Source organism: Dama dama, chromosome 9 (assembly GCF_033118175.1).
Source record: "Dama dama isolate Ldn47 chromosome 9, ASM3311817v1, whole genome shotgun sequence".
In the NCBI taxonomy this organism is placed as follows: Eukaryota; Metazoa; Chordata; class Mammalia; order Artiodactyla; family Cervidae; genus Dama; species Dama dama.
The window spans coordinates 62944079-62970958 of record NC_083689.1 but is presented as its reverse complement, the minus strand read 5'-3'; the positions used below and the strand labels follow the sequence as shown (position 1 = coordinate 62970958).

The 26880-nt window shown below is 40.7% G+C and overlaps 2 protein-coding genes and 1 long non-coding RNA gene across 4 annotated transcripts in view; 1 reads left to right on the top strand and 2 right to left on the bottom strand.

Moving 5' to 3' along the window:
* Window positions 1–1406: 1406 nt before the first annotated feature.
* On the bottom strand, window positions 1407–10710 carry GRPEL2 (GrpE like 2, mitochondrial). Its single transcript, XM_061151688.1, has 4 exons — window positions 10562–10710; window positions 8182–8335; window positions 6884–6965; window positions 1407–4631 (listed from the first exon to the last, which is right to left on the bottom strand). Exons 1-4 carry the CDS (start codon window positions 10633–10635, stop codon window positions 4267–4269), a joined length of 675 nt encoding a protein of 224 aa, XP_061007671.1. The 5' UTR covers window positions 10636–10710; the 3' UTR covers window positions 1407–4266.
* A 3431-nt stretch (window positions 10711–14141) lies between these two features.
* The window catches only part of AFAP1L1 (actin filament associated protein 1 like 1), a 68099-nt gene continuing 55360 nt past the window's right edge, over window positions 14142–26880 (bottom strand). The window contains exons 16-19 of one of the 2 annotated variants that reach the window (XM_061151683.1): window positions 20541–20705; window positions 18417–18595; window positions 16508–16636; window positions 14142–15072 (exon numbers count right to left, since the gene is read on the bottom strand). In XM_061151683.1, coding sequence (XP_061007666.1) covers window positions 15049–15072; window positions 16508–16636; window positions 18417–18595; window positions 20541–20705 — 497 coding nt within the window. In that variant the 3' untranslated portion in view covers window positions 14142–15048. The remainder of the gene's footprint in view (window positions 15073–16507; window positions 16637–18416; window positions 18596–20540; window positions 20706–26880) is intronic. The other variant, XM_061151684.1, reaches the window with a different exon arrangement.
* LOC133062536 (uncharacterized) overlaps window positions 18884–26880 on the top strand; it is a 94896-nt gene continuing 86899 nt past the window's right edge. Inside the window, exons 1-2 of the long non-coding RNA XR_009694200.1 lie at window positions 18884–19191; window positions 22475–22637. This is a non-coding gene — a long non-coding RNA (uncharacterized LOC133062536). The remainder of the gene's footprint in view (window positions 19192–22474; window positions 22638–26880) is intronic.

The following is a 26880-nucleotide window of genomic DNA, read 5'->3' as shown; positions in this document are numbered from 1 at the left end:
TCTGACTCTTTGCGACCCCATGGACTGTAGCCTACCAGGTTCCTCCGTCCATGGGATTCTCTAGGCAAGAATACTGGAAAAATGGATTGCCATTTCCTTCTCCAGGAGATCTTTCCAACCCAGGGATTGAACCCACGTCTCCCGCATTGTAGGCAGACACTTTACCGTCTGAGCCAATTTTAGGGTCCTTGATAATTCTAGATTTTACAGCTGTGTTTTTTTCCTGTTAGGAAAAAATTCTTCTAATCCCACAATCCATGTGTATCAAAGTTGTAGGACAAATTCAAAAAAGCTGTTTAAGAGGAAAACCAAGGAGCCATAATTCTGGTGGCCAAGGTACAAAACAACTAGTAGTGAGACTGAGAGTGAGGTTGGGTGATTCCAGCAGTTATTTATTGCTGCATAACAAACTACCCCAAAACTTAGTGGCTAAAGGTAACACTTTTTTTTGCCCATAAATCTGCACATTGGGCAGGACTCAGTGAGATCTCATCTGTTCCATGTGATGTCAGATGGGGCTGTTCCACTGGGGACTGGAGAGTCCACTTTCAAAATGGCTCACTGAGGTGGCTGGCAGGTTGGTGCTGGCTGTCAGCTAAAAGCTCAGCCCTGGCCCTTGGTTCTACTCCACAGGTTACTTGAGTTGGCTCTTTGGTTTGATGGCTAGGTATCAAGAGTGAGCATCCAGAGACAGGAAGGTATGGGTCAGAAACCCGCAGTGTCACCTCCCTATAATCTACTGGTCCAGATTCAAGGAGATTTCAAAGCTGTGCTTTAAAACCTCCAGTGAATTTGAGAATGGACAAGACTAAGGTAAGGATATACTTGCCAACTAGCTCTGGGAATGTGGGAAACAATGGATTATGGAGCTAGGGTGGGAAGAATGATGAAAATGCAAAGCCAAAACTACAGGAAAGGCTGGCTACAAAGAGGGGCACTTAGCCAGGAGGCTGGGTATGTGGAAGCCAGTGAAGAAGCAGAGGTAAAGACAAGGCTAGGCAAAGGTTGGGAAGGGCACATGGAAGCAGGCGGCCATGTGCCAGTAATCAGATTGAGAGGATGGTCAGAAGTTCTACAGTTTGAGTAAAATGATTAAAGCAGGTAAGATGATTAGAACCAAGAAGCAAGCACAAGAATATAAGGCAGTGCTAGACAGAAAGGCAGAAATAAAGAGGAGTCCAGATTTAAGAAATACATAGAAATCAGAAGGAAGCAAGTCAAGGAGGTAAAAAAAGACAAGGCTTCAACACCAAGGCAAAATGCCTGCACTGCATCCACTTGCCTGGGCAGCTGTGAGACCCCAAGTTCCCTCCACTGAGCGTCAACAAGGTCGGTCAGCAATCAGTGAAGTGACCATGTCAATACACAATATGATTCTGGCAGACAGACAGTAAATACACGAAACAGTAATTTCAATTAAGGTTTTATTAATGTTGTTTCCGAAGATTATATTTCACCTTTGTCTTCTTTGATTTTGCCTTAGTGTTTAAGGACGTTTCTTCACTTATTAAATCCTTTGCCAAGAAAGAGCACCACGTAACTTATGTCAGTACAAACTGAATGATTCCTTTATAGTGGTAAGGAAAATCCACCAAAGATTCATAAAATCCAAGTACTAAGACACCAAGGTCCCTCTTCATATGAGCCAAAGCTTCCTTACACATGTCATCTACAAGCCAATAATATCTTTTTACTTTACCATCAAGATGAAAATAATTAAGAGCACTGAAAAACCTTATTTCTCCAGTCTAAAAATGTAGACTTCCTCATTATAGTTTAAACAGACACACACAAAAAACAGAAGCTGAAAGGAAAACAATTCACTGTGACTGATTAACTTACAATTATTTTTTTATAGTCAAGCACCAGTCTTCCCCTTCCCCTAGACTTTAGGCAACTATGAAAACATACAAAAAACAATGTGTATAAAAAGCAATAAAAATAAATATTCGACGGCCTACTGTAATAGGCAATTTGCACATTTCATTTAATCCTCGTAATAGGTTGAGAATTATAACTATTTTACAAACACGGAAGCAGGCTTAGAAGAGTGAAGTGACTAGGCTGGGAATTATGTTTGAGTTGATGCTTACTAAGCATATGCTCTGTTATGCTGCGCTGGCTCCTGAAAGCCTTTCAACTTTTTGAGATTCTGTTACAGCTCCAGCTTCTAAATTTATACTTTTAAGTCTGCAAAACTACTGAATAATAGAAGAATCTAAAATTATTTTCGAATCTACTTGCTAAAACAGGAGGTTGCAAAGAATACTGAAAAACTCTTCAAGTAATCAGAACATTCCATACCTGAAATTATGGTTATTCTAATTCATTTGTAATGAACAGCTAGTGATCCAAGAACAAATGGAAAATCATAATTGCCTCACTTTCTTATTGTCAATATTTGTCATTCTTAAAGGAATGAAGGCAAAAAAGACATATTCCCATTGTGAAATCTGACTGCTCATTACATTTACAGGATGTATTTAGTGGAAGGCCAAGAGGTTCTGGTTTTTAAATCTCACCACCAGTCTTTTGTTTGCATCTGAGAAGTAGGTATTTGTTTTTTTGTGTCTAAATCTGGTGGAGGTGGTAGTACCCATTAGGGGATGGTTTTGCTGATGCATATCTGTGTAGTGTGCTATAACTATCTAAGATGTCTAAGAGGCTCTTTCACCATCCCACAGAATGGGGTCATAGAGTTCTAGAAGAAATGGATTTATTTTATGGGAAAGTAACTTAAACCTAAACCTGGACAATCTGGACACTTAACAACATTTAATTGTCTGTTGGGGGTATATTTGCATGTTCATTATAGAACTGTTGAATCTTAAGTACTGAAGTTAATATCTAGTTGTTTCTTACTTAAGTTCTCACTGAAATTTAGTTTACTAGTTTTAGAGATTTTTTTTTTTTTCTTTGAGTCCAGTCCTAAAAAGACTATGTTTTCACATAGTCTGAAGAAACTGAAAGGGTAAGATTAGATTATTAAGGCGGCTCCTAGCATTAAAATATCTATAAAGACCTCCTTTCTAATGTTTGATATATATATCATTCATTCACTAACTCATTTACTGAGTAAATTTTTTATAGAACACTATCTATAAGACTGAAATAAAAAATATACACATAGGCTCATTACCTCTAGAAGGTCAGTACATAAAAGGGGAGCTAGATGTTTACATGTGACATAAGACATAGAAAAACTAGGGTATAAAGCTAGTCAATGTAAGAGAGGTAGTGAATTGTGAGTAGCCCCCCCAAAAAACCCCAAAACAAACAAAACAAAAACTCCAAACCCAGCTTAACTAAATGAAATGAGGAATCATAAGAACCTAACATTTTTTGGTCCTGACTACCTCCCTACATAATCTAATCAAGGACCACAAGATAAATCTGACAAAGTGGCAGAGGATTTAAGGGCCAATGGAAAGAGAAATTGTGGTAAACTGCTTGCATAGACCAGCTTAGGTCATTAGCTGTTGGCACTGCCTCAATTCCCCTGAAATGATTATACACCTAAGGAGGCTGAAAATAATTTGAAGACAACTCAGCAAGGAAAGCACAAGGTTTCTTGGCCATACTTGCTTGAAAGGGACCTGGTATCTTGATTTCTTGCCAATCTCTGTCTTCCAAGTCTTTCCTGAGGCCTTAGCCTTGTAAATGGGATTTAAAAAGGGAAATGAATGTGAATATGAAGTCCACCTGGCAGGAACTACAAGGACAAAAGATGGTTAGAAGAAAAATAAAATGAAAAGGGTAGGCTCTGAAAATCTATGTGCATAAAAATCAATCCAAATGATTCAAATTCATACAGCTGTAAAGCTTTATCATTTCAGTACCCAAATGTTAAACCAATCCCTACCACCTCCACTTCCCACCAAATTCAAGATCCTATACAATTTCTGTCATAGGGACTAGAAATGAACATTTAGTTGAAAACACATAAACATACACTCATTTCCACCTTTAAAAAACATTTTGGATTGAAAGTCATCAGAGTACCAATTTTAAAATCATTTTCTTAAACACATTTTGATAAGGCCACAGGAACACTTGTCACACTGTTCAAATGCCCAATGGCAAGACTTCTGATGAGACCAAACAGGTCACATTAAATCAATAGAGTATCTCAGAAATAAAGCCAATATGACTAAATCCAAAACAGATCACATGAAGTACCTCATGTACAATACGAACCTAGTTTAATAAATAAAGGAATCACAGGTGGCTGCACTCTGGGAGAACACGCAGTTCCTCTGGGCCGCTTCACAGTCTTCTCTGAGACTCTACTGCCACTTCAACCCGGGCAAGTCTAATGGTGCGGCCATGAAGCTTGTAGCCGTCTTGCCTTACGAATGCCACGGTGCCAGGCTGCACCCCAACACCAGCTGGCACGTGACAAATGAGTTCATGCTCATGAGGGTCATATTTGTCACCGATGGGTGTCATCTTCTCCAGGCCGTGTTTGGTGAACACACTTTTCAGCTTTGCTTCTAAAAGTGACAATCCTCGGAAGATCTTCTCCAGAGTAAGCTTCTGGTCTGCAGGCTCTGTTTCTTCAGAAATACACTCTGTAGTCTTCTCCAAAATGTCTGCAACCTCCACCAAATCCTTACAGAAACTCTGAATTCCTACAGAGAAACCAGATACTCTTACTGTTTGTAAATCACTCTGTTCTTGAGGGCAGAGTTTGGGGAAGGCTCAAAGAGGTGGCTGGTATACTAGGTACCCCAGGAAATGCAAAGATTGCTACATGGGATTTGAGGATCATCACCAGTGATTACCCGCAACCAAACTGATGAGCCAACATTTCTCTTAGAAGACCTATACGACTAGGAAGCTGCCTAGGAGATGGGGAAGACTGTTAGAACCCAAGAACTAGGTAAGACTACAAAAGGTTCAGAAACCTGTCTTTTTAAAAACTTGACTTAGTTTTATATGCTTCTTTTATCTATGGGGTGAAGGACAGGGAGGCCTGGTATGCTGCAGTCCATGGGGTTGCAAAGAGTTGGACGTGACTGAACAACGCACTAAAGGTGAGTTGTTCATCTTAACATATATTTTCAAAATTCCTGCCTGTCTCATTTGTGCTAAGGCATGTATTCTCAATAGGAAGAAGACATTCACTGATAGGGGAATAAAAGAGGAGTTGAGAAGACTGTGCTGAGGAGTAAAGGAGTGGTTTATTCTTAAGGATTAGCTAAACAGGAACAGGAAAGAAATATACTCCATAGATGAGTTAAGTCTCTAAATGCCTGCTACAAAGTTATATCTTATTGTTTGTGAGGAAATCACTCTGTTCTGTCTGCTGGAGACAGGCCATTAAGCTTGTCTAATTTTTTTAGAATTACATAAACTTTATAAAAGTTAACTCAGTTGTTGAGAAATCTCATTACTTCCAATGCGGCATTCTTCATTTTTCTTACAGAAATGATAAGGAATATCATTTTTGTGTGGTAACACAAAAGCCCTGGTAGGAGCTGGTGAGTGGTGAAGGACTTTGTTGATCTAGTTTTAATCCAGGAACAAGTTTAAGGCCCTGTATCAAAACATGCAGCCAATAAGAGAGATAATGACAGAGGAGAGATTTCCCAGGTACGTACTGTCTGGATGGAAAGGCTTCAGTTTGTTGAGCCCTGATAGTTGGAAATATGTAACTAAAATTTGGATGAAATATCAGAAACACATTTGGGGGTCAGTACTGAGTTATTTAGGAATACAATTTCGGGGTTAGTATTTATTCAGTCTTGAAACATGGTATCTAAAGCACTGAATGAGAATCAGAAGGCTAAGCCAAAGGAATGGGGTTGGATGGGACACGAATGGAGTGAATCTTGTGTATAAACAGCAGATAAAATCCAGAGAACAGGAAGGAGTATGAGTGATACAAGGGAAAGAAAAATAGATTAGGGATCAGGGATCAATGGATTCATATCTACATCTGATGTCAAATAACTTTTTCTAGCTTGCCTATAAGAGGAGACTGGACTAAATAGTATCCAAGGGCCCCTCGGGCACTCCATTCTATGTGCAGTAAAAGTGTAATGCTCCATATTAAATTGTGAGTATAGCATGTAACTCCATAGCTGATTCATGTCAATGTATGACAAAACCCACTTCAATGTTGTGAAGTAATTAGCCTCCAACTAATAAAAATAAATGAAAAAAAAAAATTGTGAGTGTAGCAAGTCATCAAAGATTGCCTTTTACCCTTGAATCTCTGTTATTCAACTAACAGTTTCATGAACAGATCTGGAACAAGATGTGGTGCATTTAGGAAAAGATTTCTGAGAGACTTTGAAATGAACCAAAAAGATTATTCAATGCCATCAGTGAAAAAAGAGATTTGATCTAGCACAGCCATCAGGGTTATCTGATTCCATGTGGTCTGAGCCTTTGAGTTGTAACTCAGCAAGCTGTACAACAGTGAGAGTAACGCAAATGATTTTTGTCTATGGTTGTGAAAGTTGTCTGGTGGAGACACAGTTAGTTACTGCATTCTGAATACAGACCAGTTTTGCTTAGAAGCAAATTTTAGCATTTCTGATTGCCTATGTGTCTGCTCTTTGGATTCTTTTCTGATTAATGATTCACTTCACTTGTTCACTAAATAGTTAAAACAGAAGTGCCTATACAGGCACTAGAATGATAACTGTACATGCTTGAAAAATAACAAAATTCTGGTGAAAATAAAGGCAAACATTATTTCAGCAAATGGTTCATTTTCCAACATTCCCAATAAGCAGCACATAAAACCTATGGGTTTTCTGGAAGGGTACAGTATAGGCTGGTTAAGGACCCAGATGTGTTTTTTGCTAAGTTCAGTGTGCAGAACTGCTAGTAAGTGCCCTAAACTAAAAAGTATTATTAATAAATCTCTCACCAAATATCTTGGCATCTTCTACACATCTCTGGGTTCGCCTTCTTATATTTTCACTGTCAGCTACAGCTCTCTGGTATCTCACCTGAGCATCAGAAGCAAAGTCAAAATAATGAGAAAACCAATGCTTATGGTAGAAAAGAAACTTTTTGTTTATTTTACAAATTTCACCCTTGGTATAGATTTTTATTAAAATAAACAAAAACATTAGGAGTTGTGTAGGAATCTTATATCAGCTACTCCAAATTCCCAGTCAGAGCAGCAATCTCTGTTTACTACAGTTCTGACAGGCTGTCATTTACGCTTCCAGTTTCAAGCTCATTATCTTCAGAAAAAGCTTTCTTTTTCATCTTCAGCCAACACTGCCACCCTCCAACTTTCTATTGTTGAACTAAACTCTAGGACAACCAAGAGTAAATTTTTAAAAGTATGTCATCTTGGGACTTCTTTGATGGTTCAGTGGTTAAGACTGCTGCTGCTGCTACTAAGTCGCTTCAGTCATCTCCGACTCTGTGCGACCCCATAGATAGCAGCCCACCAGGCCCCTCCGTCCATGGGATTTTCCAGGCAAGAGTACTGGAGTGGGGTGCCATTGCCTTCTCCGGGTTAAGACTCCATGCTCCCAATGCAAGGGGCCCAGGTTCGATTCCTGGTCAGGGAACTAGATCCCACATGCTGCAACTAAGACCCAGCACAGCCAATAAATATGTATTAATAAAAATATGTCATCTATTTGAAGGCAATTATTTAGCCTTTTTAGTCTTTTTTTCTTTCATTCTTATAATCCCTGGTTCCTTTCATTACTCTCATAAGACACACTTTCTAACCTCATTGCCCCTTCTGGGTGGTCCTGCTTTGGAATTACTCTATTTCTCAAAATCTATCAGTACAGTACTGGCACATTAAGCCAGATAAGAGTCTGATTGGCAGAATAAAATGATAAATAACCACACTAATTCAACAAATGTTTATTTGAGTGACTACTACATGCCAGGCATTGTACTTCCATTGAAACTACCAAAATATCATATATCTAAGTACTGTGACACACCAGGAAACTGAACAAAGATGAGTATCTGTAGTTGGTAATGTTTTTGAACTACTACAAATTATTTTGCTCAGTATATCTAACAAGAGGGAGTAAAGAGCTAATTAGAGGAAACAGTTTAAAAAACTGACTTAAAAAACTATGTGAATATTTAAGCCAGAGAGAAGATGTGATTACCGGTAACATAAACAAATAATAGAAAATATGATATATATTTCAGACTATATGAACAGATAATATAAAATCTACCTACTGTTAAATCTTGGACTTCCTTCTCCAGTTTAACAGCTTTTAGCTTTAAGGCGCGTTCTGCAAGAGAAGGTCCCAGTTCATCAGGGGGGTCCTCAGAATTGCAGTCTTCACCAGCGGTTCTCTGAGTGGCAGTGCTGAAAGGATGCAGCCATCCCCTAGCCATGACAAACAGCCAAAGTTACAACAAAGTTCAGAGACTGGAATGCTTCCCAGATTGACTCTCTCTAGACAAAATGCTTTCAGTTTCACTAACAACACAAACACTTATAATGTACTTGTTAAGTGCCAGACACAGCTGACAAGATTTTTATTAAATCATTTTTTCATCTCACAATATGTGAGATAAATACTATTATCATTCCTATTTTATAGATGAGAAAACCAAAGTTCAGAGAGGCTTATGCCTTGCTCAAGATCACATAGTTAGTATTCTGTTGAATTAGGATACTGAGCATCAGGCAGTAGAAATAGCTGGAAGTGGAGACACAAAAGTCAGCAAGAGAACACCAAATTATAGTACCTAGAACCAGCAGGACAATGCCAGAAGCAAGAATTCAAAACAAAAAGCCATACAGTTCAGGTTCAGTCTTTCATTTTATAAACGGGGAAAATTAACCCCAGTAAAGGTACCTTATCAAATTGGAGTGAGGCCTAGAATTCTAAAGCTTTCTTGATCACAAGCTCTAAGTAAAAGGCTTTTATCGAAGAGAATCTGCATTAAGAGAAAATGAGTTGGGAACTTACCATGTAAAATCAAATCAATCAAAAACTTACATTTACTCTATGTTGTGGACTGTGAACAGGTGAATGAAATAGATCATATAGATATGTAGTTCAGTTTACAGAAAAATTTTAGAGTAGGGGTTTGTGGATCTTGGATTGCAGCAGTTTTGAACCCCCTGTTCAAGGAAGTTTCCATTACACCTCCTGGGTACTCATAATTTAATTTGAAGTAAGACCATCAAGAAAATCTGTGGGTGTGAAAGGCCTTTAAAACAAATAGTTTATTTATATAAACTGGCATATATTGAAGAGTGGCCACTGAGGTGAAATCTAAATGAACGCTTAGTAGGGGTAAAGGAGTTTAGTTCAAGAAAGGGATGAGGGAACCATCAGTATAAGGGTGTGGGCAAGATTACTTTTTATCTTTCATGCTAGTCCTGAATTCAGTTATTATGATCTTACGTCAAATTATACATGATTACCAATTTTCAGTTCAGAAAATGTGGTCACCATAAATCTGGGCCACATCAAACAGGGTGAAATAGATCCTTCCTCCTAAAGTCCTAAAAAACAACATTTACCTAATTAAAAATAGGTCAAAATATCCTCAGGGCCAGTTGAAGGGAACATGGCCAGGGCCCAAGTCATGAGAAAGAGGGGAATTGTGGTGGATTCATTCAATTGCTACTCTTTCAGAACTGGAGTGGGGGGAAAATTTTATTAGAAGGAACCATTTTGCTCCCGATCACTTCCCTACACCAAAAACTACCCAAAAGATTAGGGGGAAAAAGCTTGAAACCCAGAATTGGGTTTGAAAAAAGCTTGAAACCTAGTGCTGGGTCAGGTGTGTTATGGTAAAAAGGCTACAAATAGTTATGCAAAATTTTCGGATATCACCGTAATTTACTTTTCAGAGATCCAACCTTACCCATCCCCCTACTCAGCAATGTTTACTTTTTCTGGTAAAGAAACTGTCAACAGGGAATCGTCCCTGAGAATAATAAACATTGGTCACTAATTTAAAAGGGCCGATTTTACAGTCCTAACTGGTTTTCAGTCTGAATTCCACAACTTCCTGAGTATTTAAGTTTGGAGACGTTACTCAGATTTTCTAAACCATAGTTTCCCCCAATTAAACGGGAGAATAAAAAGAGCTACCCACAGTTCTGCAATCGGCAAGATAAGTGATCAAAAAAAGCTGCTGCAATCGATGGGTAAAAGCAGCCACCAGAATTTAAACTCCTGAAGGCAGGTGGAATGGCCGTTTGGCAAAGTCCAACGCCCTCCTTTTACCTACAGGAAAAGTGAAGCTCAGATATTGGTTCCCCATTATGTTCACACAGGAGGCTAGGAGAGAATCCCAATTCACCTGTAGGCACGAAAGCTGGAGAAAGGGGCGGGACGGGCACGTCCCCAATTCAGTCAGAACAATTCCCACCTCCGAGGGCGTGACCTCGGATCTTCCAACGTACCTCGGCCCAACAAGGAGGCGCGGCTGTGGACCTCAGTTTCCCGCTCTGTAAGATGGGGCCGTGAGCGCCCAGTTGTAGCGGCCGAGAGGTTAGAGAGGTTCCCTCGTCCTCCAGCCCCAAACTTCCCCTTCAGATAGCTCGTCCCTCATTGTCCTCAAGTTCCCAATCCGAACCTGCCTCGCTTACCTGCCCTCGGACGCGGCATGCGAGGCCAGGGGTTGCATCTGCCGCCGGACCGCCCACAGGAGCCTGGCGGCCATGTTCCCACCTCGGCATTCCGAGGCAGCGCATGCGCACTTGCTCCAAATGACGAGCTACGCTCCCTTCAAAAACCACGCTTCCCAGCAGCCTTCGCGGGCGTTTTTCTCTTAGGGCCCCGGATGGGAACGCCACTTGTCGGGTTGCTCTTGGGCAGTTCCCTACCCGGTCTATAAGCAACGCAACACTTCCGGCCATCGGCGTGTTCCTCGGGTAGGTTGGTTTCCTGTGACAAGGGAATAGGCTCAGTGGTAGGCGCGGAAAACGCGGCGACCCCAGGGAGTAACAGTTGTACCCTCAAGGAGCTTACATGAAGTTTTACACAACAAACAAGTGCAAACACCATATAAAGTCAAAATATGACCCTTATTTAAACGTGAGGGGCTTGGTGTTGCGGAACCCTAGAATACGATATGACCTAGTTTGGGGGCGTTTTCACAGAGGAAATAATGTTTGAACTGAAAGCGGAATAACGAGTAAATGAAAAAAGAAGGCAAGTGGTTCAGGTAGAAGGAAACAGCATCTACAAAGTCAAAAAGGAGCGCCTTGCAAGTAAGGGACTAAAGTACTGGAGGAGGCGGAGGAGGAACACAAAACGGTGGTTAGAGCCAGGGCTTGTGAGGAATTAAAGAAAGTCAAAGCCTGACCCTCATCTCTCACCACTCATACTTGCTTTTTTCGCCAATTCCCCCTTCCCCCTCGACTTACTGTGGTTCGAAATGTGTATTTTTTCATTGCTTCTCACTAATGTGTAAACTCCATTAGGGCAGAGATTTTTTTTTTTTTTTTTTTTGGTCTGTTCATATTTAATAAACAGTGGAACAGTGCCCTAATGTAGCTGTTCAAAATCCTTTTGTCTAAAGAACTTCAACGTTACAGTGCCATTACGTGTTTAAGGGGTCACTGACCGTAGTGTGGAGGAGATTGGGTCTAAGGTGGGGAGACAAGCTGTTGGACGGGTCCATGCAGGGAAGGGGTGTGTTCTGTCCTGGGATTACCTCACCAGAGAGACGTTTGTAACCACCTTATCTAAAGTAACTACTATTTTAGGTATAGCCAGCAGTTTTTTGGTTTTTGTTTTGAGTGTAAGCTTCATGAGAGTGTCTGCCTTGTTCACAGCTGTGACTTTTGACCTCTAGTACAGTAGGGGCACACAGTAGATGCTCTGCTGCTGCTAAGTCACTTCAGTCGTGTCTGACTCTGCGACCCCACCAAGCTCCTCTGTCCTTGGGATTCTCCAGGCAAGACTACTGGAGTGGGTTGCCATTTCCTTCTCCAATGCATGCATGCATGCTAAGTTGCTTCAGTCATGTCTAACTGCGACCCTATGGACAGCAGCCTACCAGGCTTCTCTGTCCATGGCATTCTCCAGGCAAGAATACTGGAGTGGGTGGTTATTTCCTTCTCCGGTAGATGCTCTAGTATTTGTTGAATTAATGAAGTTGAATGTTGTCAGTGGAGATGGGAAGAAATGAGTGAATTTTAGAGAGATTCCGTATGGAAAATTGACAGGTTGTGAGAACAGACTGGTAATTGGGGTTGTGGACACTTGGAGTTGCCAGACTAGTTATTGGATAGTCCTTAAAGTCAAAAAGTTTTTTAAGGAAGGAGCAGTGTGCCTTCATCATTCTGAATCTTCACCTTAGCGTGGCTCGTTTGTACTGTAGCTATTTGAGTCATAGTTTTTCTCTGCTTGTTTGTGAGTTCCATAAAGAGAAAGCTGGAGTCTTTTGCATCCTTATATTCTATCCAAGGCCTGGTTCAAGTGTGTTATAATCAGCAACCTTCTGTTTCCTTTTGGCCTTAGGAAAACATGGGTTAAGGAGTGATCATGATTCTTTTTTACATCGAAAACAGGCTGAGAGAGGTTGGTGAACCTGCTTAAGGACCCCCACTGAGGATACAGTGATACTAGAAGTCTGATAATCTAAATGCTTTGCAGTACTGGGGAGGATGGAGCTTCAAGTCCACCTTAGAACCATGGCCCTACACTTTGAAAAAAACAACCAAACCAGAAGTGGCATCCACGCTGTAGTCATTTTGTTAAAACATCTCATAGCTAAGTTACACCAGGTGTGCTGCATCCACTCAGTAAGTGCTTGTGTGCTTCTGAATGCTGCAGTCCCAAAGGAGGGAGGACATGAGTCAAACAGGACCTTGGAACCAAGAGGAAGGGGATTCTAGGGTGAGACTCCATGTATTCAAATGCCGACTCCACCACTTCTTAAATGTGGACTTGAGTAAGTTACCTAACTTCTCCGGGCTTCCATTTCCTGAACTGTGAAAACTGGGATAACAGAACCTATCTCACAGGGTTTTAGTGAAGATTAAAGGGAAAATACCTAGAGGAGTAATTAGCACCAGGTTTGGCTACATAAAAGGCAAAAGTAAAGTGTGGAGCCCTTTGTTCAAGATTACTGAGAGGGTAACAGAGCAATAAACCAAGCACAGAGCCCTGCTAGGCATGGGGCCCTCCGTGACTGCACGGGATGTATGTCTTGTAAGCCAGTCATGGCTAACAGTGCCTGATGCATGGTGAGTGCTCAGTAAATGTTAATTATTAATTTTGAAGGGTAACCCCTTCAAAGAGCCAAGATCTACTGGTGGGAAAAGGCACTCAAAATAACTCAAAATAACTATAGGAAAGGATGTGACGCACATCACATACACAGTTGAATTGCTGGGTGCGATTCCAGGATCTACATTTTAAGGAAGAACGACGTTGGCAGTGCAGTTTATGTGAGCTCCAAGGTCATTGAAGACACTCAGGTGGAATTTGGATGAAAGATGTCAATTATGGATTGGTTGCCTTTTAGCTTTTAATGGTTGTTAAAACCATGTGAAAGTCATTTCTTCAGTGGAAAGGATGCAACATTTGTCAGATGTTTTTTATCTAGCTAATAACCACTATGGCTGAACTTTTCCTATTTCTTGGACAGTGTGCAAGATGCTTCCTGTGTGTTAATCTCATTGAACCCCCCCAGTAGTCCTAGGAGAAAAGTACCATTGTTAACATGGTTTTCACAGATAAATCAGAGGTCAAAGTCACAGCTGGTAAATGGCAGAGGCAGAGCTCAAGCAGCCTTGTCTGGATCCAGGCTTATCAGCCCTAAACCTTATATTCTGCCACTGACAGCTGGGTACTTTCGATCAGGTTATTTTACTTGCTTTGGTCTGCTGCTCCCTCAGAGGGTGATACAGTTTGGGTGAGGCTCAAGTGTGTAAAGCTTTAGGTAAGTAAAGTGTGTGCAGCCCAGAGTGTCCAGAGGCTTCTCTAGGATTTCCTTTCTTTCCCCTTGAGTTAACCTTTGAGCTTTTGCATTTAAATGATTTTTATCTTTATTGGAGGGAAAGGTGGTGAAGGGCTGTAATGGGCCCACAGTGTTGAAAAAGTAATAATTGGCACAGTTAGAAGACTGCCTGGGACTTGAGGTCCTTGCTCTTCTATAAAAATATCAAACGTTTATAAACAGTTTAGCACCCCTGTGGCATAAATGAGCCATCATCCTTTTGGTTTTATGTGATAGGTTTACTTGATAGTAGGGTTTAAAGGGCGGACTGGTGGGTCTCCAAGTGCAAAGTAAGGTTAAAGACATAAAGAGTATCACCTGGGTTTCTAATCATAGCTCCCAGAGCCTGAGTGCTGTATACAGTAGGTGGGGGACTTGATTGATAGCAAATGATCCCACCTTACAGTGCCTGCAACATTCTGTGGACATTAGAAATCTGTGCTTCTGAGTAGCACTGTGAGCTTAAAATATGTCAGCTGCTGAACTTCTTGGCCTGCTGAACTCCTCTGTGCCAGATCTCTGATTTGAAAACACTCAAATCTGGGATTCTAGAATCTGTGTCATGAGGAATGATTGTAGAATTTGCATAATCTCTGTAGTTTTTGTTCACTTCATGCAAGTAGGGATAATGGTATTGATTTTTCAGCCTGTTTTGCCTAGAGATTGTCAGTAATGCCCAGTGTGAATCCATTTGGCACAGGTGTTGTCAGATGATCAAGTCCCATCTCTCTGTACTGCACCACCGATGCTTCAGGACCTTCCTTTTTCCTATGGACTGGGAATGGGATGCTGAGAAGGGGATGGAATGGCTTATTCACATGTGCTTTCATTTCTTCTTCAGAGGGGAAGGCAAAGACAATCAACAAAACCTTTACAACTGTAGAGATTTCTGTCTCCCTCTGCCCCCATTTCCACCCTCTGTAAAGTTATAAGGATGCCCTCTGTTTCCCTATTCCACTTCTTTTCTTCCCATATTCCCTATAATCATGCAGACAATAAAGGCTGGTCTTTGGGATGGCCAGAGAGTTTGGGCTACTTCCAGTCTTCTGATGTCTCCTTGTAAAAAAGGCTTTGCCTTGGATGGACAAGGTGTTATTTCCTTTGGATGAAATCCTCATCTTCTTTCTAGGTCTTCTTCATTTCCCATTCCTGAATAACAGAAAAGCAGGAAAAAAAATCAGTTTATTGAATATTCAGGTATAATTTACAGGATGAAAACAAGGTAAAAACATCCTTGATTTCTTTCTTTTCCTTATCCTCCACATCCTCAGCAGCAAATCCTTCTTCTCTACCTCCAAAACCAGCTACTTCCTATCACCTCCACTAAACTTTTCTAATCTCTCATCAAAATTCTCCTAACTGATCTCTCTATCCCCTCATCCATTTTCAACATAGTAGCCAGAATGGTCTTTTAAAAATGTAATTCATACCCCAGAATTCCTTAGTCCAAATTTGCCAGTGACTTTCCATTATGTTAGAACAAAATCCAGAGTTCTTCTAGTGGCCCATAAGGATCAAAGAGAAGCAAACTCTGGCTCATGGACCACCAAATCTGGCTCACTACATATTTTTATATGACCTATCAACTAAGAATGGTATTCTGATTTTAATATTTCAAAAAAATTTTTTTCATGACTCCTGAAATTTATGTGATATTCAAAGTTGTGTCCATAAACACACACTCCTTTACACACTGTCTATGACTACTTTCCTGCTATGATGGCAGAGGTAGGTGGCCGTGAAAGAGACCGTGTGGTCCACAGAGCATCAAATATTTGCTGTCTGGCCCTTTCCCAAAAAAGTTTGCTGATGTCTAGTCTCGGTGGTCTGGCCTTGGGCTGGTTACTTCTCTTATCTCATGTCCTAATGCTCAGGTATTTGTTTTCAGGTCCACACTTTCTTATCTGCAATTCTGAAACCAGACAGCTCTGAGACCAGAATCTTTTTCAAGTGTTTTGGCACAGATTCAGTGGCCCTGGCCTGACCTGATAAGAGGTCATTTGAAGTCTGTTTATTTAATGTGCTGTGAATGTTTGTGTCTTGCTATAGAATTATCAACATGTTTGCTTACAGAGTACCTCCTGAGAACTTGGGGTTTTTCATTATACATAGTATATGCACCACATTACCTTTCTAAAATTCAGAAAGTTCTGGAACACAACTGGCCCCAAGTTTCCGAGGTAGGATTCCCCAGGTTTCACTCCAGTATCATGGACTGAGCTGTTGACTTGGAAGTGGAAGAGATGGATTTGCAGCCCAGCTCTCTCAGTGATGCCCTGCATAACCTTGGGCAAGTGCCTTTACTTAGTTTCCTCACCTATTAAACGGGGCCTTTCTTGTCTCAGTACATATTGTAGGTTCAGAAACCAAAGCTTGGCAGAATTATGTATTAAGAAAGAGTAAATAGGTTCCAAGGGAGATTTGAGGGTCTTGCTTTCTGAGCAAAGTTTATAAGTTTTACTGCATGGATATACTGGCAATTCTCTGTCTTTCTCACTAGCTGATATTTTTTGTCCTTGGTGAGGTTCTATAGAAAGGAAGCTTCCGGGTCTCTGAATTTTGATTAGCCAAACTGTCGTGGTACCTTGGCTTTTTGTAGCACCCTTCCTTGATTGGAGTTTATGATGGATGGGCTCCTCTTCAGTAACTCAGAAACACAATTGACAGGGAGAGGTTGCCCTGGGGCATTGTTCTGGGGTTTATTTGCAGTTTCCTGTTGATGACAAGAGGTAGTTACATTGGTGAGGTCTAGTACTCACACAGCCTGCCCTTGAAAGAGTGCAAGTAGAAGACATTGTGCAAACATGTCAGCATCAAACAGAGTAAGGGGTGCAAGACACCTGAGGGCCTTGGAATAAATTTATGATTAAATGACTAAAATTACTAAAGTTAAAATATCTGAATCTTCACTGTGCACCAGACATTGCATAAATTTACATAGTTCATTTAGCCTTTTCAGTTATATAAAGCAGGTACTTATTATGTTGTTACATTTCACAGATAAGGAAAATGAGAAGGGCAAGTCACTGCTCAAGGCCATAAAGCTGGTGAGTGAGACAGCTGGGATCCCACAGTCCTGTCTCTTAACCTCTCTCCTGCATTCCTTCACGTTTTTTACACTGCCTTTACTCCTTAAATTTTTCAATTGATTGCTTAGTATCTTGCTGGATGTCGTTCCTTGAATGTGACATACCGATAGTTAAGCCTGTAGGGAATTTAGAGAGGACTTTCTCCAAAGGCCATCACAAGGATCAAAAGTGGAGGGAAAAGCTCTGTGGAATGTGAACATCAGGGCATGCTGGTGGGAGGAAGCATCTGGGATGAGGGAACCACTTCTACTCCTCCACCAGCCCTCTGTGATTCTCGGAAATTGTTTTGTCCCTGGCCTCTAAGCTTTTCTGTAAATGAGGTTGGAAATGACCCCATGGAGAGGAAGTATAAGAGTAGAAGAAACTGCTCTGGCTTCTGAGTCATGAGGTGTGGCCTGACCTTGGATGGTAATAGGAATACTGTTTCCTTGTCTAAAAGCAGGTATAAACATTTATTCATTTGACAAGCATTTATTGCACTTCTACTATTTTTCAGATATATATATTCACACACAAATTGTGGCTAAGTGCCATGAAGCAGAATAACAGATGGGACTATTGGTAATTTAGACCAGTGGTTCCCAAACGGGGACAGTTTTGTCCTTCCTGGGGATGTTTGGCAATTTCTGGAGACATTTTTGGTTGTCATAACTGGACATGGAGCTCCTGGCATTAGATGGGTAGAGGTTGGGGATGCTACTAAACATCCTACAATGCACATGACAGACCCTATAAAAAATTACTAGTAGTCATGCTGGGGTTGAGACACTGATACAGACTGAGGTCACTGAAGTTCTCCCTGAAGAAACCCCATTCAACATGAGGGTTGCTGGGCGCATTAGAGACAACGGATGCAAAGCCCTGGGATAGGGCCTGGTACACAGGGGGTCCCAGCAGGGGGCCTGTACCAGTGGCTAAAGCAAGTGTCTGGAGTCAGACTTCCTGGGTTTGGGATCCTGTCTCCCATTTAGCTGAGTGACCTTGAGCATGTACTTTGACATCTGAACCTTAGTTTCCTTGTCTGTCAGATAGGGTGAATACACATAATATTGCCTCACTGGACTGCTATGAAGATTGTGTGAAATCAATACAGGTTAAGATGCTGCACTAGCCTATGGTAATTGATCAATAGAAGTTTGTTCTTATTCAATATAGTATATTATCAATAACCCCAAGGCCACTTCTAAGATTACATTCAGGATAAAAAGTCAAATAGTGGTGCTTCAGTGGAGAGGACACAGGCCAGAGAACTTGCTCCAAAGAGTCTCCTTCATAGGTGTGCCACTTATGACATGTTCCCTCTCAGGATTTTAGCTTTCTCATTTGTAAATAAGGATAACTCCTAGCCCTCAAAGAATGATCATGAAAGCCTGCAGCATGTGAGGAGATTAAGGAGCAGCTCACCCCACTCTTCTTCTTGCTGTTGACGGAGAGCCCCAGGGCTGGGCCCCCTGCCAGGGACTGCTGCAAGCGCTCCTTCACAGTCACCAGCCGCAGCTCCAGGTCTATCCGGTGCTCCTCCTTTGCCCGACACTGAGCTTCCAGGGTGGCCAGAGCCTCTTCAAGAGCCTTTAACTTTGCCCCTGTGTCCAAAGACATCTATGAGAAATAGCTGAGCCTGGCCAGAAACATCAGGGAGTTTGGCAGCCCCACAGACCGTGACCTGCCTTCCCAGAGGGCCTTTCTAGCCTTACTTCTGGTTAAGGGATGGACTTTGGACCTGCAGTTCTAGCTCCGTGCTGGGTTGTGTGGTTTTTATCTGCGCACTGTCCATTTCCCCATTCCCCTCTCATTCCCTATAGATTGAATGGGGTTGACCTCACTTCCAGTTCAGGAGATTGACACATAACTTAGACCTGGCCCATAATTGTATCTCACTTTCTGGTCACAGTGGTTAGTTTAGGGACCAAAGCTGGTCCAATCAAAGTGAATCCTAAGGTGCTTATGGGGCCCATTGGGAGGAGAAGCGTCTCTGCTGGAGTGGCTGCATGGACGTGTGAGGGCTAGAGTTGTGAAGCCTTGATGCCACCATGAGGAACAGAGAAGAAACCAAAGTAGGGAAAGGCAGAAGCAAGAACTGGAGAAACATGCTTCCTGGTGACGTCACTTAAGTCCCTGGACTTTGCTACACCTGATCACTTAAGTTTCCAGTCACATTTTTCTTTTCATTTCTAAGCCGGTGAGTTTTCTTACTTGTAACCAAGAATCAACGCAGGGCTTTACACTGATCACAAGTCCTTGCTAGGATTTTGCTGCTTATTCAGTTTAAGCCAACAAACCTGTGTTAGGACTTTGTGTCAGGAGCTGTCTTGGATCTTGATAGGTTTAAAAATTAGTTCCATTATTTGCCCTGAAAGAGGTTGCACCGGAGGGTTTTCTGATAATGGTGATTCTTTTTATTCATTCATTCATTCCGTAAATATTGAGTGCTTGTTTGGTACCAGGCAGTGTATGCCCTTGAGATATATTAGTGAACAAAACAGGGAAAGATCTTTGCCCTTATTGAACTTATAATTGTGTGTTTATATGTATATGTGTGTGTGTGAGAGAGAAAACAATACAAATACAATAAGTAATCTGTTAAAAAGTTATATGCTATAGAAAAAAATTGAGCAGGACAAGTTGGACAGTCAAGTCAACCTGCTTCAAACTCTAGTTCTGACTCTTAGAAAGTTTTTCTTTATATTGAAACCAAACTGTCTTCGTGTGCCTTCTTCCCATTGATTCTGGTTCCTAGCCACATAGAACAAGTCATTAAGCCAGAAGTTCTCAGTCTGAGGTTTGTGAATTCCTAGGCAATCTGTGGCTCTGGGTGCACTTGAGCTCCTGAAATTATTTGCAACATTGTGATTTGTGGGGGTTTTCTCCTTTAGGAAAGGGTCCATAGGTTCCATCAGATTTTCATGGGGCTATGTGACCTTAGACATAGTTTATATAACGATAGGACCTCCAGTTCCCTGCAACATGTTCAGAAACCTTATTCTGAAAGTGTGCTGAACTGCAGCTAAAGAGAGAATTCAACAGAAAAATGGCAGAAAGTGGGGCACAGAGGAGCCCAGGGTATATAAGGCCTGCAGAGGTCATGGTCCTGGATTTCAGAAGGGGATACTGGTGAACTGTCACTATCCATTATTCTCAGTACCTGGATCAATGTTTCACACATTTGGGTCCTTAGTACATAGCTGTGAATGAATGAGTTAATGTGAGGTTCAAAATGATATCTCTTCCTTGATTCTAAGGCACACTCTGTTTTTCATGTTTTAAAATTTTTAAAATCAGATCTCATTTTACCACATTAAGTATATACATTGTGAGGGGATATACATCCCCTCACTCTAAAAGCAGTTACTCAGTCAATGGCACTTTCATTAGTCAGGAGACATGGTGATGACGGTGGTGGTGAGAAGAAGGAGAAAGGGGAGGAGAAGCCTACCTCTTCCTGGTAAGAAGCCAGGTGGCTAGTACCAGGGGAGGTGTCAAGGCTCAAGTGTGAGCCCCTCATTGCTCAGGGCCACACCCCATAGATACCTGGGTTGTTCCGAATGGCTTCCTTTAGTTCCCTCTTTTCCTGCCGCAGTGCCGTCAGCTCTGTCCGGATTGTCTCTTTCTCTTTCTCCAGCTTCTCTTTTTCTACCAGGTACCTCCTGGCATCCTCCTCAGCTCGGTTCTTACCGTACTTATATTGATGGGCACCTGCAGAGATGAGGCAGGAAAAGGTCCTCAATTCTGAGCTCTGGTGAGAGTCCTTGGATGGTGTTAGCTTCTCTCTCAGCCTCAATCTGTCCATAAAATGGGACTATTTAGGTCCGTACCCCTAGATATATTTAGTGTGAAGGAGAGGAAACTAGGAGCCAAAGGGAGGCAATGGTGCACAGGGATGAGGAGGAAGGGCTTTTTTGTTGTTAGGTAGCTATGTTGTGTCCAACTCTTTTGTGACCCCGTGGACTGTAGCCTGCCAGGCTCCTCTGTCCATGGGATTTCCCAGGCAAGAATGCTGGAGTGGGTTGCCATTTCCTTCCCTTGGGGATCTTCCTGACCCAGAGTTGAACCCACATCTCCTGCACTGGCAGGCAGATTCTTTACCACTGAGCCACCAGGGAAAGCCCTACAAGGGCTTTAGAACAAGACAGATCAAGGTCTGTGTTTTCTTTTGCCCATTACTGGTTGTATTACATCAGACAAAGTGAATGTGGTGTTTTTGTGCCTTCCCCTAGCTTTAGTTTCCTCATTTGTCAATATGGATATCAGTCAGATTTACCTCTTGGCATTGTGATAAAGTTTTAAACAGATAATTCATGAAAAGTGCTTGGTGTAGTACCTGGCAAATAGAACTTAGTAAATGTTAGATAATTAAAATAGATTTTGTGATGTATACACATTTTTGTTTTAAAAGGGCATTTTTATAGTTAATTTTCAGTGCATATAGGATAGATAACTACATGTAACACAGATCTACAGAGAATTGAGACCTGGGGTTAAAGTCAGGCATTGCCTGTTTTATTACTGAGAAAAAGGAGAGGGGGGTTGAGAGAGACCTAGTATTCTACTATATGCTTTACACTATGGTGGGCAATAGCAACAGATAATTATGGCAAAAATTTATTGACTGCTTACTATATACTAGGTAATTTATCTGCATTTCTATTTAATCCTCACAAAAGTTACTATTATTTGCTCTGCTTTATTGTTGGGAAAACTGAGGCACAAGAGGTTAGGTCTCACTGCTAATGATGGGAGAACCCAGGTTTGAACTCATGTCTATCTGACTCAAGGATCCATGCTATGAAATACCGCCAAGCTTGAGCAAGGCCATAGTCTAACTTCTTAGTGAAAGTTTTATTTATTTATTTTTTTATGCTACAGTCAGTCACACATGGTCCTTTGTAAGTGGGTGTGGAGCAATTCCCACAGTTTGCTGGTAATTGGGGGTCTTGTCTCTGCAGCTCTGTAGGGATTGCAGTGGTCACCCATGGCCTATTTAAAAATCAGTTTCTGCTTTAACTACTCTACAATTCAAACCTCATTATAAGTAAAGCTTGGAGGTCTGAGAAGAGGGTGCATGGCTCCCTGTACTTCCCAGCTATACAATAGCATCCCAAAGAAGTTGGCTTTCAGACTTTTGGATTTTATAAACTGGCAAAATATAAATAGGGATATCCTGATTCACTTTGCTGTACACCTGTAACTAACACCACATTGTAAATCAACTATACTTCAATTGAAAAAATGTAAAAAAACATTCACAGAAAAAATAGGGATGCCAACAAAGGATGGTCACCATTATACTGTTGACAATATAAAGACCTTAAAACTACCAATATTATTATTATTCCCACTGTTTAGCAGAATAATATTTTAACATCAGGAGTTGGACACAAATGTAGAATAGTCATTTATATTGAGTAGAATTAACTTTATGAAAAACTTCATGCATTGTGCTTATTTTTCTCACCTCACTGCAGATGAGTGAAAACTTCCTTATGGACCAGACCAGCAAGTAGACTCACCTTTGGGAGCCACCATCTTGATCCACCTTGCAGTGTCAGCACCTCGGAGAGCGGCGTACCTCACATGCAACCCTGTAATGCTTGTGTGGTAAAGAAGCAAACTAGATTTTCATCCTCTGTAAGTAATGAGTTGATTTTCTTTTCTACTTTCAAGATTTCCTCCTTGCTTTTGGCTTTAGCATTTTAGCATGATCTGTCTTTTAAAAATTATTTATTTATTGGTTGCGCTGGGACTCTGTCGCTGCGTGCCTCTGGTTGTAGTGAGCAGGGGCTACTCCTCTTCGCAGTGGATGGGCTTCTCATTGCAGTGGCTTCTCTTGTTGTGCAGCACAGGTTCTAGGTGCAGGGCGGCCTTCAGTATTTGCAGCGCAAGTGCTCAGTAGTGGTGGTGCATGGGCTTAGTTGCTGCATGGCCTGTGGAATCTTCCTGGACCAGGCACTGGATTGAATCCGTGTCCCCTGCATTAGCAGGAGGATTCTTATTCACTGGACCTCCAGGGAAGACCTCCAGGAAGTGTGATGTGTCTTTTGTGGATCTCTTTGCCTTTATCCTACTAGAACTTCACTGAATTTCCTCTGTGGTAAATTAATGATTTCAATAAATGGTGGCAACTTTTCCGCTATTATTTCTTTTAATATTTCTTATGCTCCTCTTTTTCTTCTCTCCTTCTAATACTCCCTTTATGTATATGTTAGTACTCTTAATGGTGTGTCTCACATTTCTCTGAGGCTCTGTTTATTTTTCTTTGTTCTGTTATTTTAAATGCATAATCTCTATTGATTTATCATGAGGTTTACTGATTCTTTTGCCAGTTCAAATGTACTGTTGGGCCATTTGATAGAACAATGTCAACTTACTTGCTTTTTTTTTTTTTTTAAAAACCAACTAAAGCTCATACTTCATTAGGTTTACTTAGAATTTACCCAATGTCCTTTTCTGTTGCAGAGCTACCACATTACATTTAGTCATCGTGTCTCCTCAGGTTCTTCTTGGCTGTGACATTTCTCAGACTTTTTTTCCTCCCAGTTTTATTGAGATAATTGACATAGCACTGTGTACGTTTAAAGTATCGGCTTCCCTGGTGGTTCAGATGGTAAGGAATCCGCCTGCAACGAGGGAGACTTGGGTTCGATTCCTGGGTTGGGAAGATCCCCTGGAGGAGGGCATGGCAACCCACTCCAGTATTTTTGCCTGGAGAATCCCCATGGACAGAGGAACCTGGTGGGCTACTGTCCATGGGGTCTCAAAGAGTTGGACATGACTGAGTGAGTAAGCACTGCACACTGTGTAAGTTTAAAGTATACTGCATGATGATTTGACCTACATAAATCATGAAATGATTACCACAAGTTTAGTGAACAGCCATTATCTTATGTAGATACAAATTTAAAGAAGTAGAAAAAAATTTTTTACCTTGTGATCAGAACTCCTAGCATTTACTCTTTTCTCTTTCATATGTAACATAGAACAGTATTAATTATATTCATCATGTTGTGCATTACATCTCTGCTACTGCTGCTGCTAAGTCACTTCAGTCGTGTCCGACTCTGTGCGACCCCATAGATGGCAGCCCACCAGGCTCCCCCATCCCTGGGATTCTCCAGGCAAGAACACTGGAGTGGGTTGCCATTTCTTTCTCCAATGCATGAAAGTGAAAAGTGAAAGTGAGGTCGCTCAGTCGTGTCCGACTCTTAGCGACCCCATGGACTGTAGCCTACCAGGCTCCTCTGTCCATGGGATTTTCCAGGCAAGAGTACTGGAATGGGGTGCCATTGCCTCCTCTGACATTACATCTCTAGTATTTATTTATCTTAGACCTGGGAGTTTATACCTTTGACTGTCTTCATCCAGTTCTCCTCCCCATACTTCCTGCCATTGGTAGCCACAATCTGATCTCTTTTTCTATAAGCTTGTTTGTTTTGAACTATTAATGTATTGAACCTACAGTATTATATATTAGTTCCTGGTATATAGCACAGTGATTTGATATTTCTATACATTTTAAAGTGATCACCATGATAAGTCTAGTTACCAGCTGTCACCATGCAAAGTTAACATGTAATTGTTGACTATATTCCCTGAACTGTACATTTCATACCCATGGCTCATTTATTTATAACAGGAAATTTGTACCTCTTAATCTCCTTCACTGCTCTCCTCCCCTCTGGCAACCCCCTATTGTTCTCTGTATCTATGACTTTGTTTCTGTTTGTTATGTTTGCTTGTTTTTTTCAGATTTCATGTATAAGTGAAATTATATGTATTTGCCTTTCTCTGTCTGACTTATTTTACTTAGCATGATACTGTTTAAGGCCATCTGTATTGTTGCAAATGGCAGGACTTCACTGTTTTTAATGGCTGAGCAATATTCCACTGTATATATGTATGTCACATATTTATCCAATCTTTTTGTCTGTTTTTTAAAAAATTTTTACTGACATATAGTTGATTTAAAATATTGTGTTTCAGTTGTACAGCAAAGTGATTAATTATACATATACATATATTCATTTTTTTTAATCAGATTCTTTTCTCATATAGTTATCACAGAGTATTGAGTAGAGTTCCTTGTGCTATACAGTAGGCAGGTCCTTGTTGGTTTTCTATCCTCTCTGTAGCTGTGTGTGTATGTTAATCTCAAGCTCCTGATTTATCTTTCCCTCCCATATTTACCCTTTGGTTACCATAGATTTGTTTTGATATCTGTAAGTCTCTTTCTGGTTTGCAAATAAGTTCATTTATATCATTTAAAGAAATAGATTCCACATATGAGTGATACCATATATTTGTCTTTCTCTGTCTGACTTCACTTAGTGTGATAATCTCTAGGTCCATCCATATTGCTGCAAATGGCATTATTTTGTTCTTTTTTATGGCTGAGTAATATTCCATTGCATTTATGTAGCACATCTTTTTTATCCATTCCTCTGTCGATGGACATTTAGGTTGCTTCCATGTCTCTAGCTATTGTAAGTGGTGCTGCAGTGAACATGTATCTTTTTAAAATTCACTGGGGTCCGTATATCTTTTCGAATTGTGTTTTTCTGGATATATGCCCAGGAGTGGGATTGCTGGATCATATGGTAGTTCTATTTGTAGATTTTTAAGGAGCCTCCATACTGTTCTCCATGGTGGTCATACTAATTTACATTCCCACCAGCAGTGTAGGTGGATTCCTTTTTCTCCACACCCTCTCTAGCGTTTATTATTTATAGACTTTTTGATGATGTTTTGATTTGCATTTCTCATATACTATGATGTTGAGCATCTTTTTATATGCTTTTTGGCCACCTGTATGTCTTCTTTGGAGAACTATTTAGATCATCTATCATCTTTTGGTTGCTTTTTTTTTTTTAATGTAATGCTGTGTGAACTATTTGTATATTTTGGAGATTAATCCCTTGTCAGTTGCTTTGTTTGCAGATATTTTCTCCCATTCATTCTATGGGTTGTCTTTTTTGTTTATAGTTTCCTTTGCTGTGCAGAAGCTTTTAAGTTTAATTAGATCCTGTTTATTTTTTTTTTAACTTTTCATTACTGTAGGGGGTAATGTAATCTTCCAAAAAGATATTCCAAAAAGATACTGCTGTGATTTATGTCAGAGTGTTCTGCCTATGTTTTTCTCCAGGAATTTTATAGTGTCCAGCCTCACACTTGGGTCTTTGACTCATTTTGAATTTATTTTTGTGTATGGTATAAGAGAATATTCTAATTTCATTCTTTTACATGTAGCTCTTCAGGTTTCCCAGCACCACTTATTGAAGAGATTCTTTGCTCCATTGTATATTCCTGCCTCTTTTGTTACAGACTGATTGACCATGGGTGTATGGGTTTATTTCTGGGCTTTTTATCCTTGTTCCATTGATCTATATTTCTCTTTCTGTGCCAGTACCGTACTGTTTTGATTGCTCTAGCTTTGTAGTATAGTCTGAAATCAGGGAGCTTGATTCCTCCAGCTCCATTTTTCTTCTCAGGATTGCTTAGGCTATTCAAGGTCTTTAGGGTTTCCGTATGAGTTAAAATTTTTTTTGGTTCTATTTATGTAAAACATGCTCTTGGTAATTTGATAGGAATTGCACTGAATCTGTAGATTGCCCTGGACAGTATAGTCATTTTTATAATATTGATTCTTCCAAGAATATGGTATATATCTTTCCATCTGTTTATGTCATCTTTGACTTTTTCATCATTGTCTTATAGTTTTCAGAGTATGGTCTTTTGTCTCCTTAGGTAGCTTTTTATTCCTAGGTATTTCATTCTTTTTGATGTGATAGTAAATGGGATTGTTTCCTTAATTTCTCTTTCTGATCTTTCATTGTTAGTGTAAAGGAATGCAAGAGATTTCTGTGTATTAATTTTG